Source organism: Orbicella franksi, chromosome 6 (genome assembly GCF_964199315.1).
Source record: "Orbicella franksi chromosome 6, jaOrbFran1.1, whole genome shotgun sequence".
Classification (NCBI taxonomy): Eukaryota; Metazoa; Cnidaria; class Anthozoa; order Scleractinia; family Merulinidae; genus Orbicella; species Orbicella franksi.
This window is the reverse complement of record NC_138150.1, coordinates 22871516-22885343: the sequence shown is the minus strand read 5'-3', so window position 1 is coordinate 22885343 and position 13828 is coordinate 22871516. Positions and strand designations below refer to the sequence as shown.

General features: G+C 39.2%; 2 protein-coding genes across 2 annotated transcripts in view; one reads left to right on the top strand and one right to left on the bottom strand.

The window, feature by feature from the left end:
- LOC145491384 (ubiquitin domain-containing protein UBFD1-like) overlaps positions 1–13828 on the bottom strand; it is a 120166-nt gene that overhangs the window by 2752 nt on the left and 103586 nt on the right. The gene's annotated exons all lie outside the window — the stretch shown is intronic.
- LOC145491360 (actin-related protein 8-like) lies at positions 12–13408 on the top strand. Its single transcript, XM_081470537.1, has 13 exons — positions 12–154; positions 1709–1993; positions 2780–2887; positions 3702–3875; positions 4199–4309; positions 5241–5356; positions 6074–6134; positions 6598–6690; positions 7432–7536; positions 9203–9313; positions 9876–10062; positions 11063–11226; positions 12244–13408. Exons 1-13 carry the CDS (start codon positions 104–106, stop codon positions 12397–12399), a joined length of 1722 nt encoding a protein of 573 aa, XP_081326663.1. The 5' UTR covers positions 12–103; the 3' UTR covers positions 12400–13408.

The window sequence follows — 13828 nt, the reverse complement described above, 5'->3', positions numbered from 1 at the left end:
AAAATATCGCAGGCTCAGATATAAAAAACAAAATGGCGGTTAGAGGTCTGCAAACTTTGCGTCTTTTGTTACAACACTAAGAGACAACGACCATAGAACAGAAATGCCTCGTGGAGTGAAAATTGAACGCCCCCCACCAGCTGAATCAGTCGAGGTGAAACAGTCATTCTTTTTTTTTTCTTGATGGTTAGCCTTGGTGTCACACTGATATGTGTTCGTGATATTTAAGTCTTATCAGTCTTATGTCCTGTCTTAATAATGTGTGTATCCGTCCACACATACCACTAGTTTTAAGCTTATGTGTATCCACAGAAGCGATACACAAAACACTGAAGAGTGAATAATTTACATGGTGACAGCCATTGAGTTTGCCAGGTAAAATGAAGAATAAACTTCGGGACATTTTCATCTCATATCCACTCTCTCTCCCCCCCCCCATTGACGAGATTTAACCATTTGACGCCTGCATGAAATTGCCCATGACCCACCCCTAATTCCCTGGCGTGTTTTGAAATATTTCAGAGAGAGCAAAAGCACAAAAATAAACCATACGCGCAGTAACCACAGACACAACATCAGGTTTCAAGACATTGTTTATTTAAAGTGGAATAAATGAAGGGCCAAAATATTAAAAAATATCAACAAAAAGAATTCAACTTGATGCGTAAAATTGATAAGAAAACAAATTCTAATTTCTTTGCTGTGCGACAAAAGCCGAGAAAATTGAATTCCGTAAATCCTTGAATTAACGCCGCCCCTCGAATAAGTACCCCCCTCGAATAAGTACCTCTCCTATCAGCCAAAATTTAAAACAAGCACCCTCCTCCCATTTTTTGGATGAGTACTGAGACAGCAAAGGATGTATAGCTTTCATCTTGTAGTATTAGATTTGTATATTGTTTCATTTTGTGAACATGTTAAGTACTAATGGTACTCTGATTTAAACTTTAGGATCAGCTTTTTATGTCGATAAACAGCTTATGTTGCTGTTTATGTTGTTGTTTATCATGTCAGGGCACCATTTGGGAAGGTATTTTTGTTTAAAACAGGGTATGACGTTTAATGATAATTTTTATTTTTTAAGTGGAAAGTCTAAAGTCTGAAAACGTTCAGTGTCTACTTTTAAATTTACATTTGTTTTTAGCCTTGTGATAGCATATTTTATTTTTTAATTGTGACTTTTTATCATGATATGTGAAGCACTTTTGAATATTGTATATAACTAGCACTATAAAAATGTATTATTATTATTAAAAAAGTGTTTTTTATCATTACCCAATGAAAAGCCCTTAAATTTATATATTACCACTCAGAAAATATTCAGAGATCAAAAGATGCCAAACATTTTTAATAGTTTTTCTGAGACTTTTAGAACCTCTCATGTTCACATTAGAAATAAATAAAGTAAATCTAGTCCTACACATTTTTATCCCTTTGAAACAAGCTTTAGAGCACTTTCAGAAAATTTTGCCCATGAGGGAGTAAGCTTTAGAAAATTTTAAGGTTTAGCACTGATACAGTGACATAATGATTGATGCCTAAGGCCATATTTGTGTGTCGGTATGCTGCAAGATTTGTAACCCACAACTTAAAGATCTTTGGACTGGTGTACATACACCATGTAAATTGTGTGCCAACTGGTATTTACCCCACCTGGTTCTTATTAATCAATGGTCTTATGTAATGAAAAATGTTTTATAATAATTAGCCTCTGCAGGCCTCTACTGTTGTAATTCTTCATCCTGGTTCAACCTCCATGTGGTTGGGTCGTGCCACTGACCATCTGCCACAGAGCATTCCTCATGTTATTGCTTGGAGAAAACCTTCGCAGTGCACTGCTGATCTCCCAGATCAAAGCTTACTTGTGAGAGATGGACTTGATCATCCTGACAGCGAAACACAAAAAGAGCTTGCTCTCAGTGTTATAGAACAAGCTATTTGGTCAAGGAAGACTTCACCTGGCTCTCGGAAGCATCAAACAACAGTTTCACAGGTGAGGGACAAGCCACTTCACTCTTTAAATGCTAGGATTAAAATATTCTGATTTCCACATACATTTCATTTGTGTTAGTCATGAGAATGTTAACTTGACTACTGGTACACTGTTCTAATCGCATATCAAAGTGCTTTAGTAGTAGTGGTAAAGCAAGGCTCTAATGCGGATTTAACTTTTATTATGTGGGGAGAGACTATTATGGTGTATAGTTGAACCACCTCTCCTCAACGACCAGTTTTCCAAAGTACCAAATATTTCCAAGTCAAGTCACTATATAATTTGGAACCTCTTGTAAGTGACCACCTCTCCTAAGCGACTGCGACCACTTTTAGAGCTATAATTTTGAAATTTTCTTTTGATTTTAACCTCCCGTAAGTGACCACTTGACAGATCATAGAGCTGAAATTGGATAATAAGATGTTGTACATAACATTATCGTATTCCTGGGTAGTACAACTGACGGACATTTCTCAATAGGAAAATCTGGATTCTTTCTTGAAATAGACTTTTCACATGGATAAAACATTGAAACACAGGCCAAGTCTCTGCAGTTACCATATGCTAATAAGGCCAAATTTTGACCCAGTGTGGTCTAAGCTCTCATAAGCAACCACCTCATGTAAGCGACCACCTAGGTTTGACATTTTGGGTGGTTGCTTGCGGGAGGTTCGACTGTATTTGCATAGATTACAGAGGTAAAGGCAAATTATCTGTACAGCATACTGAATTAAGAAAACAAGGCTGCAAAAAAAAAAAAACAATAACAACAGCTATGCTTCACAGGTGTCAGCATTTAATGCCAAGGTTGACGCTGAGCTTCACCACGGGGATGAGTCATCAATCAAATGGACAGACACCAGCTCAGAACCTCCTTTCATTGTTGGTGAACCTGTAAGTCCAGTTCTTGATTTTGTTTAAAAAGTCTAGACAAAGTCTGTGTAATTAAGAATAGGTACAATGATGAGACAGGAATAGAAATAGAATAAACATGAATGATTATAAAGTAAAACATTTTTGCAAATAATAAGTTGATCTGTGTGAACTATCATTCTTTGAGCTTTCATGTACATAAATTGAAGGGGTATGTGAAATAGAGCCCTAAGTGACTTCTGGAAAATTTCTAGGCAGCCAGGATTGAAATACATACCAGCAGTTTTCACAGTTTACTCTGGGTTTAGTTATTGTCTCAAAAAAGTAGCAATTACTACTAGTTCTTTTAGACCATAATGAAGACAAGAGTAAACTGTATAAGTGGCTGGGAGGTATTTCAATCCTGGTTACCTCAACGTTTTCCAAAAGTCACTTGGGGCTTTATTCCATTTACCCCTTCAATTGATGTTAAAGTAATAAACTGAACCTTAAATATTCAGTGACGCAAACAATTGGAGGTGGGAAAGACTTGCAGATAAGATACAACCAGAGTTTGAAGTTCAGAACGTAATGTGAACAAATTTTATTGTTAATTACTCAAGCTGCAATTTTGGTTTCCATTAAGGGTCATTGGCTTCCCATAAACTCTTTTTTGTACTGTTTGCAACCTCATGTAAAACTTTAGAAGGGTTTTTCTTCTTATATATACATATTACAGCAGTGCATACCTAAATGGTACATGTACATGTATGTATATTGTGTTTGTTAGAGTGTTATTATTTAGTAACAGTAGTAGTGAACCAAAGTGCAAGGTGCATTTATCAAATTATTTCAGGCTCTTTACATTCATCCCAATGAACCATATACCCTTCACTGGCCGGTGAAAGGAGGACATCTGAATCTTCACAGCGGAGCAGGAGGTTCACTTACAGCAGTCTGTGCTGATCTAGAGACCCTGTGGGCTTATGCTATACAGACTGCCTTGACTATTCCACTACGTGATCTAGGGGTTGGTATGAAAACTCATGATATAATCTGAGCAAAATTAACTTTGATAATATAGAATATAACATTCTCTGGTAAGAAGTATTGAAAGACATAAGATTTCAACAGCTGATCTTCGACGGATAAAAATTTGCATCACTAATGCACAAAACTGGGATGTAGTCTGTTTGAGTTTCGGCACCTCATTTTATTCTGCTAATGTAGTTTCACACTTTCATTTCTATATATAAGTTGCCAATCTTGTAATAATTTGACTGTTGTCTTGGAAATGCCATGTTTTTTCATTGCTACTGTTTATTCTAAAATAACAAATGATTATTTTATTAGTACTATCGAGCTGTTTTAGTGGTCCCTGACTCTTTTGACAAGAACCATATCAAGGAGATGATGAACATCTTACTTTGTAAACTTGGATTTTCATCTGCCATCATCCACCAGGTAAGAAGGGGAAGTTAAACTGTAAAACAGTAATTATCACTCTGTCATTGTTAGCAGAGCTCTATTGAATCAGGGGTGTATCCAGGAACTCCTGAATGGGGGGAGGGGTGTTTGCAGCCCTCTCAACTCCTCCCCTTGACCCACCTGAGCCTCTGTAAAGGACAATGAAGATGCACCCTGCAGAAAGGTCAGCATCTTGTGCTTCACAGTATTTTTTAGTGACCACTACAGTCCAGTTCTGGCCACTAGCTGGTGTTGTTTTTGGTAATCCAAAGTTCAATTTCTTGGCTGTTTTGTAAATAGCCAACTGGTCTGCCTCTCTGCCACTTGAGATTTTTAACCATGTTATGTTTGTTTACATTATTTGTTTCATGTGATAGTTAGTTTCCATTTGCCCTGAAAAGCCTTGCACTGGAGACCATGAGATTCTGTCTGTATCTGGAAGACTCATGGATAATAAGGGAAAGTTGGCATACATGCAAAGTTCTCTTAGTAGAGGTGGCTAGTTCACGTTGCTTTATGGTTTGGTGTGCGATATACACTGGTGTAAAAATGTTCCACTGATTTGAATATGTGTCCTTGTGTACTTGAAATAAAATGTTTCAATGGCTTGTGATTGACTTTTGATAAATACATGATTGTATCCAGATCTGTGTCTGTATTTACGGCATATGTTCGAAGTAAATGTATGAAAATATACCTTGACAAAAATTGCTCACTAAATCAAACTGAATCTTGTTACAGTCAAGGAAATTGTTTTCTTTTGTCCCGTGAGCGTAAATTGTCTGGTCTAAGAGAAATCCCAGCCAAGCCAGGACTTAAACCTGGTTCAATCTAGAATCCAGTATGTAAGGCACTAATAAAAAAGGACAACTACCCTTACATTCATGTTGTCAATCTCTGTAATCAAAGCTTTGTTTATGGCTTATAGGAGTCTGTGTCTTCAGTGTTTGGTTGTGGTTTGAGTGCTGCCTGTGTAGTGGATGTTGGAGATGAGAAAACAAGTATCTGCTGTGTAGAAGATGGTCTTGTCATTCCAAGTTCACGGTAAAACTATGTTCAATTTTCAATATGTCATTTTCAACCTGTGTTTTGATATATATATGTTTTCAATATACATTTTATATTTTGAAAAGCCCTATGGTTTTACTGTGCAACCTTAGTCGTAGTGAAAACTTGCATGTCTATATTGACTTAGTACAGAGTTACCCCAGAGAGTAAACTTGATGAACAATCTTGACATAACCTTAATTGTTAGATCCTCTCTTGACCACCTTTCTTCAAAAAAGTCGCTCAGGAATCTCAGGAGTTGTCTTCAAATCCAACCTGAATCCTGTCGTTGTCAAGTAGTAGAATGAATCTTTATTGAGGATACCTACTTCACCAGAGAGTGCTTTACAGAGGTGTCCTCCAACAAAAATTACAAAAGACAAAACTAAAGCAATGTATGAAATACAACTATATATGTATAAATCTAATAAAATAGATTCCATCTTGCTGTGTGTCTGTTCAGTAATTGATCACACATGATATCAAAATGTGGTTAGAACAAAAAAGTGGCACCCAAGGCAATGATGTTCTTACTACATTTAGGCATCTGCAGTCCCAAATATTAGACTTGAGCCTATTTTTATGCCACAAGCAGTTGTCTTGTATTTCCTTTGTTTCACATGGATAAGTACTTTTAAGAATGAAGCAAAGAAAGTCAAAGTGATTTGTGCCAGGCTTCTTATTTTGCAAGAGCTGATTCAAGTGTTATTTTAGATTGTGGCTCCAGTATGGAGGGAGAGACATCACAAGATCCTTCTACTGGTTGTTGAGAAGAGTAAGTAATGTTCAAGGGCTAAAATCTAACCAACTGTAAAGTCGTGACAAAGATGATGCATCATACACAACGCATGGCACATGGTGTAGTGGATTGAATAGCTTCTTGTACTTGGGGAGTTCTTTTCAACGTTTTATTTAACAATCATCCTCAAGTCAGTGTCAGACACTTCTCTCATGTCTGTCTCTCATGTATGTCACCTGAGGTGTCTGCCTCACAGTGGTGTCCTCTTTGAGCGAGTCAACTGCACCCCTTGGGTGGCACTTGAGCAGCCTTATTCTCAAGGTCTCGTTTTCCTGTCCCCTATCACTCTAGGGGACAGGACGCAGAGAGAAATGGCACTAAAGTGGCATCTGCAACTTAAACATTCAGATTGAAGACCCGTGGGACCTTATGAGTTTAGTTATAATGATTAAGAGCGGAGTACAATGAAGCTAATACATTTTATCTCATTTGGATTAAGGTCAGCTTTCCCTACAAAGAGTGTGATATCAACAATAGGCTTGATGTACTTCTTTTGCACGAGTTAAAGGAAACGTTCTGTCATCTAAGTCAGGTAATAAAGTTTTTGTGTTCCACGAGTCATTGGATTGGTTCCATCTAAGAGGCCTTCAGCATATAAAACTATCCCTTAGTTACAATCTTTTACTTTTACAAGTGGAGGACGCTGTCGGACCTATAAGCAAGGAGAATTTAGGATTGATTTTGAAACGGATACTTGTAGCTGGCATCTGACTGAGAGTGCAACTTAAGAGATCAGGGGCTTAAGAGCCTGGCTCCCCTGGCTCCTTGTGTATGGAAAGAAATGATGGAACCTAGGCCATGACTTTTCTACAGTGTTCAAAACGAAAGTGAGACCTCCAGCAAAGCTTTTAGACGCTTTATGGCTTCATTTTGTGGTCTATAATAGTGCAGACCATAGAAAAATGCGGCCAATTTGTTGGTTAAAATTATTAGCGAAACTTTACCAGCGAGTTACAAGGAAAATCAGGGGAGAATAGCGTTGGCGCGTGGCAGAGCCAAAGATACCTTTTTCTGGTTTAAGCGGATGAGTTCCTCGGAAGTTTCGCCTCGAAGGTCAGTTGACACTTCAAAACTCTCTGACTTTCATTTATTGGCGATGTCGCGACAGCTTATCGTTACAAGTTGTGTTAATGTCAGTCACGGTCTGCATGTATGGTCAAATCAACCATGATCTCGAACGATGAGCGCGCGAGAATACAGGTTTTGACATTTTTTGGTTATAGGTATTCCTACGTGTACCTCACTCGACCTTTGCTATTTTTTGCTGACTCAGGATATTGTTGGTGGCCAAGTACACGAGTTTCAGGTACACCGTCCTTTCGATACTCCTCGTTCGTACCAGTTGAAGATTGGAGATGAGGCAATTGAAGCTCCTATGGTATGTGCAGAACACTCGCTGGCTTGAAGTGATATTGCCATCGGTTTTACCAAGAGATTATCAGATCATATTCTCTTGGTTTTACATAGTAGTGTCACTAGTGTGATTTGCTTGCCGTCGGCCTTTTCTTCCTTTTTTAGGGTTCGATGAATAAACTCGTGAACGCGAAGGCAAAAAGGCGGTATGCGCGCGACGGGGTTTGGGCGAGACGATATCTTCTCGTGCGCGCTAACCTGTTCCAGGCATCTTAAACCCTCGCACCTTACTCCCTTCTGATTTTCGAGAAACTAACAGGCTCTAAGCAGCCTGCAATAAAAAGGTTTGATTCTGTAGAACAGTACCCATAAGGAGTGAGGATGACTAATAAAGAAAAGGGTGAAAATGGATTACACAAGGCTCGTGTTTTCAAGTCTCTCTTGATATTTTACAAAAATATATTATTAAGGCATTGAATTCCTTTGATTGTTACCTACGATAAGTTACAGAGCTCTCAAAGATATCTCTAAATACGAAAGTTTAGAGCAAGTGACCCAGTGACGCTACCACTGAGTTAATTTTTGGTAGATTGTGGTTCATATCTTCTTGACTAATTTGAATAGGAAACATGAAAAGTAATTTATCAAGCATGAGAGACCATTTTTCACTACATGTCCAAACACCTAGAAGAAGAGAGTTGAAAGTGATAAAACAGAGGAAAAAATAGCCAGTTTTGAACCCGGATGATTGAAAGTTATTTTTTGCTCTAGAAAAGAATATTATTGTTACTCTAGGATAAAACGTTGAAAGGTTTTGATTTGGAGCAAAACAACTAAATTTAAGCAATAGAGCTCTTTTTCCATGTTTACATAGCCTCATCTAAACACGAGAAGGGTCGGGACAATTCGGGACCGTTATGCAAACGCAAGACGCAGTCGAGGGTTTGCATAACTTTCGAGATTTTTCCCAATCCCCCAAGCGTTTAGATGAGGCTATGTAAACACGGAAAAAGTACTCTATTGCTTTTATGAATTATTTCTCAAAAAACGCGCGAATCTAAAACGTCACAACCGTGTTTACATAATCTCATCTAAACACACCTATCGACCAATGAGAGCACGCGTAGTATCTCAGTTATTTTATAATGCACTATAGATGTATAGGTGTTATTTGGGAACCTGTCACAGCATTCACATTTGAACATTAATTACGGCGATTTTTGAAGGCGAGTTTTGTAAATCGTTTGCAAATGAAAATTGGTCTTGGTTGATTCCTTACGCATGAATTCATTTAGGTGGTCATAAGCTATCACCAGGTACTAAGCCAACCAATTTTTGGCAATTTTAGCTCTTACCAACTGGTCGTAGAATTCACTGAAACTCTTTCATAACGGCTTAAAACAGTAAAAAGAACTCAGAAGTAACACAGAAAAGTCTAAATGGGGCATGGATGGGCAAAATTTGAGAAGATTAAATCGGATTGCATAAGGGTAATGTTAATCTCTATGAAAGTATTACTTGTAATGCTGCGAAAAAGTCCTTCTTTGATACATAGCTGAGCTTTTGGCAATAAAAGACGACAGCTCAGCCAATATTAAGGACACATAGTTGTTGACATAAATAAAATAATTTCCTGAAATACTGTGATTTAGTCACTTTAACTTGTCTAAGAGCTGTTCCTTTATTCACAGGGGATGTTCTTTCCTCAGTTGTTTGGTATTGTGGGTGAGAAGTTGGTTTTCACTAAAGATCACCAATATGATGACCCAGAAGACTTGTGTGATGACCGATACTTACTTGAGGTAAGGTAACCGGCAGACCCCGTGGGGGACGGAGAGGGGACTCCTATGTAAAGAGGCCGGGGATGTAAGCCTATTTGTAGGAAAGAGTATTCCATGGTAGCATACAATACGACGCGATGCCATGCCATGCCATGCCATGCCATGCCATGCCATGCGATGCCATGCCATGCCATGCGATGCCATGCCATGCCATGCCATGCCATGCCATGCCATGCCATGCCATGCCATGCCATGCCATGCCATGCCATGCCATGCCATGCGATGCGATGCGATGCGATGCGGTCTCCGTCTCCGCCAGGGGTCTGGCTTTTGTTAGACGCTCAAGGGGGAAAAAGTCACACCCCTCCCTGATTAAGCGCCCCGTTTCCAATGCCCCTCCACTGGGCTATCAGAATGTTGTAAACCACTCGTGGGTTGAATCTAAATTTTGTCATCCGATTCTGTCTGTAATTATAATCAAATTTTCCGGTCTTCCGATTTTGTTAAGCACTCTGAATACAATCCAAATTTGATTCTGCTCAGTTCTCTGTATAACTGTCGTCATTTGTGTTATAATCTGCAGTCACAGAGAGGCCAGGACCAATCCAGTAAGTCATCAGGCTCAAAGGCTGGGCCAAACAGCGAGTCAGTCCCAGACCCTGATCAGGAAATAACGACAACCTTGAAGACTGGTAACAAACAGATGAAGCTTGTCTCTGAAAAGAGCCTGGGTCTAGATCAAGCCATACTTCACAGCATCAATTGTTGTCGTAAGTGGAGTACTTTAGTGCTACAGTTTGTCAGTTTTCGTAAATGCACACTTGTAAGTTTTTTTGATAAGTCTCATTTTCTGTTGTATAGTGGTATATGTCAACACAAGCTAATAACATTGAGAGAATTCTCCCAACAGGAGTCAGATCTATACCTTCATACTCTACCACTGAGCTACAGAAAACTTGAGGCCATGCGGCTACGTGTAGACTTCCTACTTTAACTTAGTACTGCTATGGCTTAGCTACCACGAATCTTCTGTAGTTCAGCGGCAGAGCATCCGGCCGGTATGCGTAAGGTCTTATAAGCTCGAATTTTTTTTGCAGAACACGGAAATTTTTTTTCTGAGTAGTTTGTGTAGTTGACTGACTAACGTCTTATCAATCTCCTTATTAAAATGCTATACTCACAATTTAATATTGAATTAACCAATAGAGCGCTTTTTCCGTGTTTACATAGCCTAATCTAAACAAGAGGAGGGTTCGGAGAGTTCAAGACAGTTATGCAAACCCTCGACTGCGTCTCGGGTTTGGATAACTTTCGAGACTTTTCCCAAACCCCCAAGTGTTTAGATGAGGCTATGTCAACACGGAAAATGTGCTCTATTGCTTTTATAAAATATTTCTCAAAAATACGCGCGAATCTAAAACGTCACAACCGTGTCTACATACTCTCATCTTGACACACCTATCGACCAATGAGAGAACGCGTAGTATCTCAGTTATTTTGTAATATTGAATTGTTTCGATTATGAATTTTCACGCACAAGTAACAAGCAATGAAAGGTCTCTACTACCTCGTTCCCAGGGTCCTCTCTCTACTTTCTTGAGGGAGGAAGTGAGAAGACCCTGGGAACGAAGTTGAGATCTCTGTAGTGTCACGTCATCAATGTGGAATTTAATGTTCTTAACTCTTAGCGGACGATATCCTTTAAATAATCACGTGAAAAGAGACTTCTATTTGTCAGGGCATCCTGACGTTTGACTCTATTTCCTGTAGCTACCGAGGAAACCAAACGTAAGATGTACAGCTCAGTTCTTCTAATTGGGGGCGGTTTCATGTTTAATGGCGCCCAAATCGCTTTACAGTCTCGACTCCAGGCCAAATTACCCGCGTCTCACCGCAAACTCGTGGATCAGGTTGAAGTCATTGCCAGACCCAAGGTAAGTTGTTTCACTCCTGTCAGGTATTTGCTATAAACTGCGTTTGACTGAAAAGGGAATGTTACCTTTGATTGACGAAATAAAACTAAATATGGAAAACACTTTTTTTTTTTGCGTTGGGACAACATTTTTGGGTAAATTGGAAAGAATCTTTTAGAAACTGGAATATGGAACATCTGTGTTTTCAAGTTAGTCTATACATGGCAATCCATGCGAGTGATTTCCATCCTCATTTCCTAATATCGATTCCTGCGTCTGTCAAGGAGTGTGGTTTTCAAAATCAAACCGTTACTATTGCGTGTCCTGTGGTCTATCTCCCGCCTTGTTGCCCACATGGGGAGAAGGAACTGACGATTTCCTGTGATCTTATAGGGCTATTACTGCAGGGTAATAATATGTCGGAAATTTAGTTTAAAAATTTGTGGCATAGAGTATTCATGATGTCTCCTCGGACAGGAGCATAAGCAGAAACACAAGGGTCCAACACGTTGAACCTGTTTCGGAGTACGTGCGCATAGTCTTCTTTCCTCGGTCAAAAACTAATTTTAAGCAGCGATCAGTTACTGCACGTGTTTTCTGTCAACGTGTTCAAAATGCAGCCACAGAATCTCGATTTCAGCGAGTGTTGGAGTTGCCAGCTAATTCCCCCCAAGGCTGCTTCAACAAAAATCTCTCCTTGTTCTTCAGATCTTTGCTTTTTCGGTATTCTCAATTCTGAAAGGAACTCAGTCCCGGTATTTGAGTTATTTTGGCCACGTACAAAATTACCCTTAAATTGAAGGAAATCTGAAAATAGTAGTTTGCTAACATACAAAAACACCACAGAGATAATAACAAACCATGAAGGAACAAGGATGGTTAAGGATGGCGAAGATTAACACGGATTACAAACGACGAGCCTGAAAAATTTAAGCTCAATTTTTGAACATGTATACACCGTGAAGTAGCTGCTTTAAAGGAGTCTAGTCCAGTTTTCGTACTTCTTCTAAGTTTTTCGTCATGTTTTTCCTGTAACAGGAAATGGATCCGCGGACGATTTGTTGGAAAGGTGGTGCTGTGCTTAGTATCCTGGACTCTGCTCAAGAATTGTGGATCAGTCAACGGGAATGGATATCGATCGGAGTCAGGGTACTACGGGAGAGGTCGCCTTTCATTTGGACAATCTGTAGTTAATAATCTTAGGCTACACTGCTTCTGAGGAGTTTTTCTTTGGCTCTGTACAAGGGTGGCCTAGTTTTGAGACTACACGATGATGAAAGTGAAGAAAACGGATGTAAAGTGACTTTAAAAAACTGGAGAAGAAAGACGAAATGACTTTAAAAAAGCGATATTGCAAGTAAAAAGTGTTGCTGAAGTGACTTGAGGAAAGAACAGTGACATAACGTGATTTTGATAAGTTAAAGGAGCTCAATCACGTTATTTTGAGTTATTTTGGCAATGTACAAAATTAACTTAAAGGAAATCTGAAAATAGAAGTTTACTAAGATAGAAAAACACCAAAGAGATAATAATAAACCATAAAGGAACAAGGATGGTTAAGGATGGAGAAGATTAACACGGATTACAAATGACGAACTTGAAAAATTTAGGCTAAAAATTTCAATTGCAAGATGCCCAAACCATGACGTGCTGTAGCTCCTCTAAAGAAGAAAAGTTGCTTCAAGGTCAGGATAAGAGACTTGGACAGAAACGTCATAGTCAACCCCCATAGTTCTTAGGTCCCTTTACGTCGTTACGGCCGATTGGGTCTGGGTCTCGTTGACCCCCAATCGAAACTCCAGGAAAAGTACTACAAGAATTAAGTAAATATTCATTGACAGTGCCTCGAATGAAACAAGTTTCCAAGTAACCAGATTGTAAAATCGTATCGACAGGTCGTCAGACAGCTGTCACTGCACGCGTTTTGTGTAAAAGATTCAATCACTTTGGATTTATGGGAAAAGCTTTTCCTTCAAACAGGAAACCTTTACGCCAGTAGTCCTTACTCATTTTAAGTACCACAAAATATCAGTGTTTCGCTGAGATCCTTTCGTAGTGTGCTGGCATCACCTCAGTACAACTTGTTATGTATGGTAGCTTAGGTTGGCTAGCTGGTCGCCTCGGTACTAGGGTGCACGTTAGCCTCGTTATGATGTATATAAAGAGAAGAACGACTTTCGAAATAAACGGTTATTTTGTTCTTATGGTACGTTGTTGTCCACCTGTTGAAACACAACTGACTTGCAAAGCATATCTTCGTTTAAATAGCTGTACTTCAAATGGTAATAAAATTGATGTTTAGGACATCAACCCTTGGACAGAATTGTCCAAGAAAAAAAAATAAATACTATGACTGTGAAAGCAATGTTTTTCTCCTGGTAGTCGGAACTGGTGTTGATATGACGAGAAAGAAAACCGAGCTCGTGGGCGTGGAACGAGCCAATAGGGAGAAAACCAGAGTGAATCGAGTGAGCATATTGAATTGGTTCATGCTTAGCGCGCGTATATCAAGTTATGAATGCAAGCGAGAAGTTTGGAGAGCACGAAAGAAGCCTAATAGTAGCTAGAGGCACTAGCTTCTTGAGTGCTCTCCAAATTAAACTTCCCAAGTGCATCCGTAACT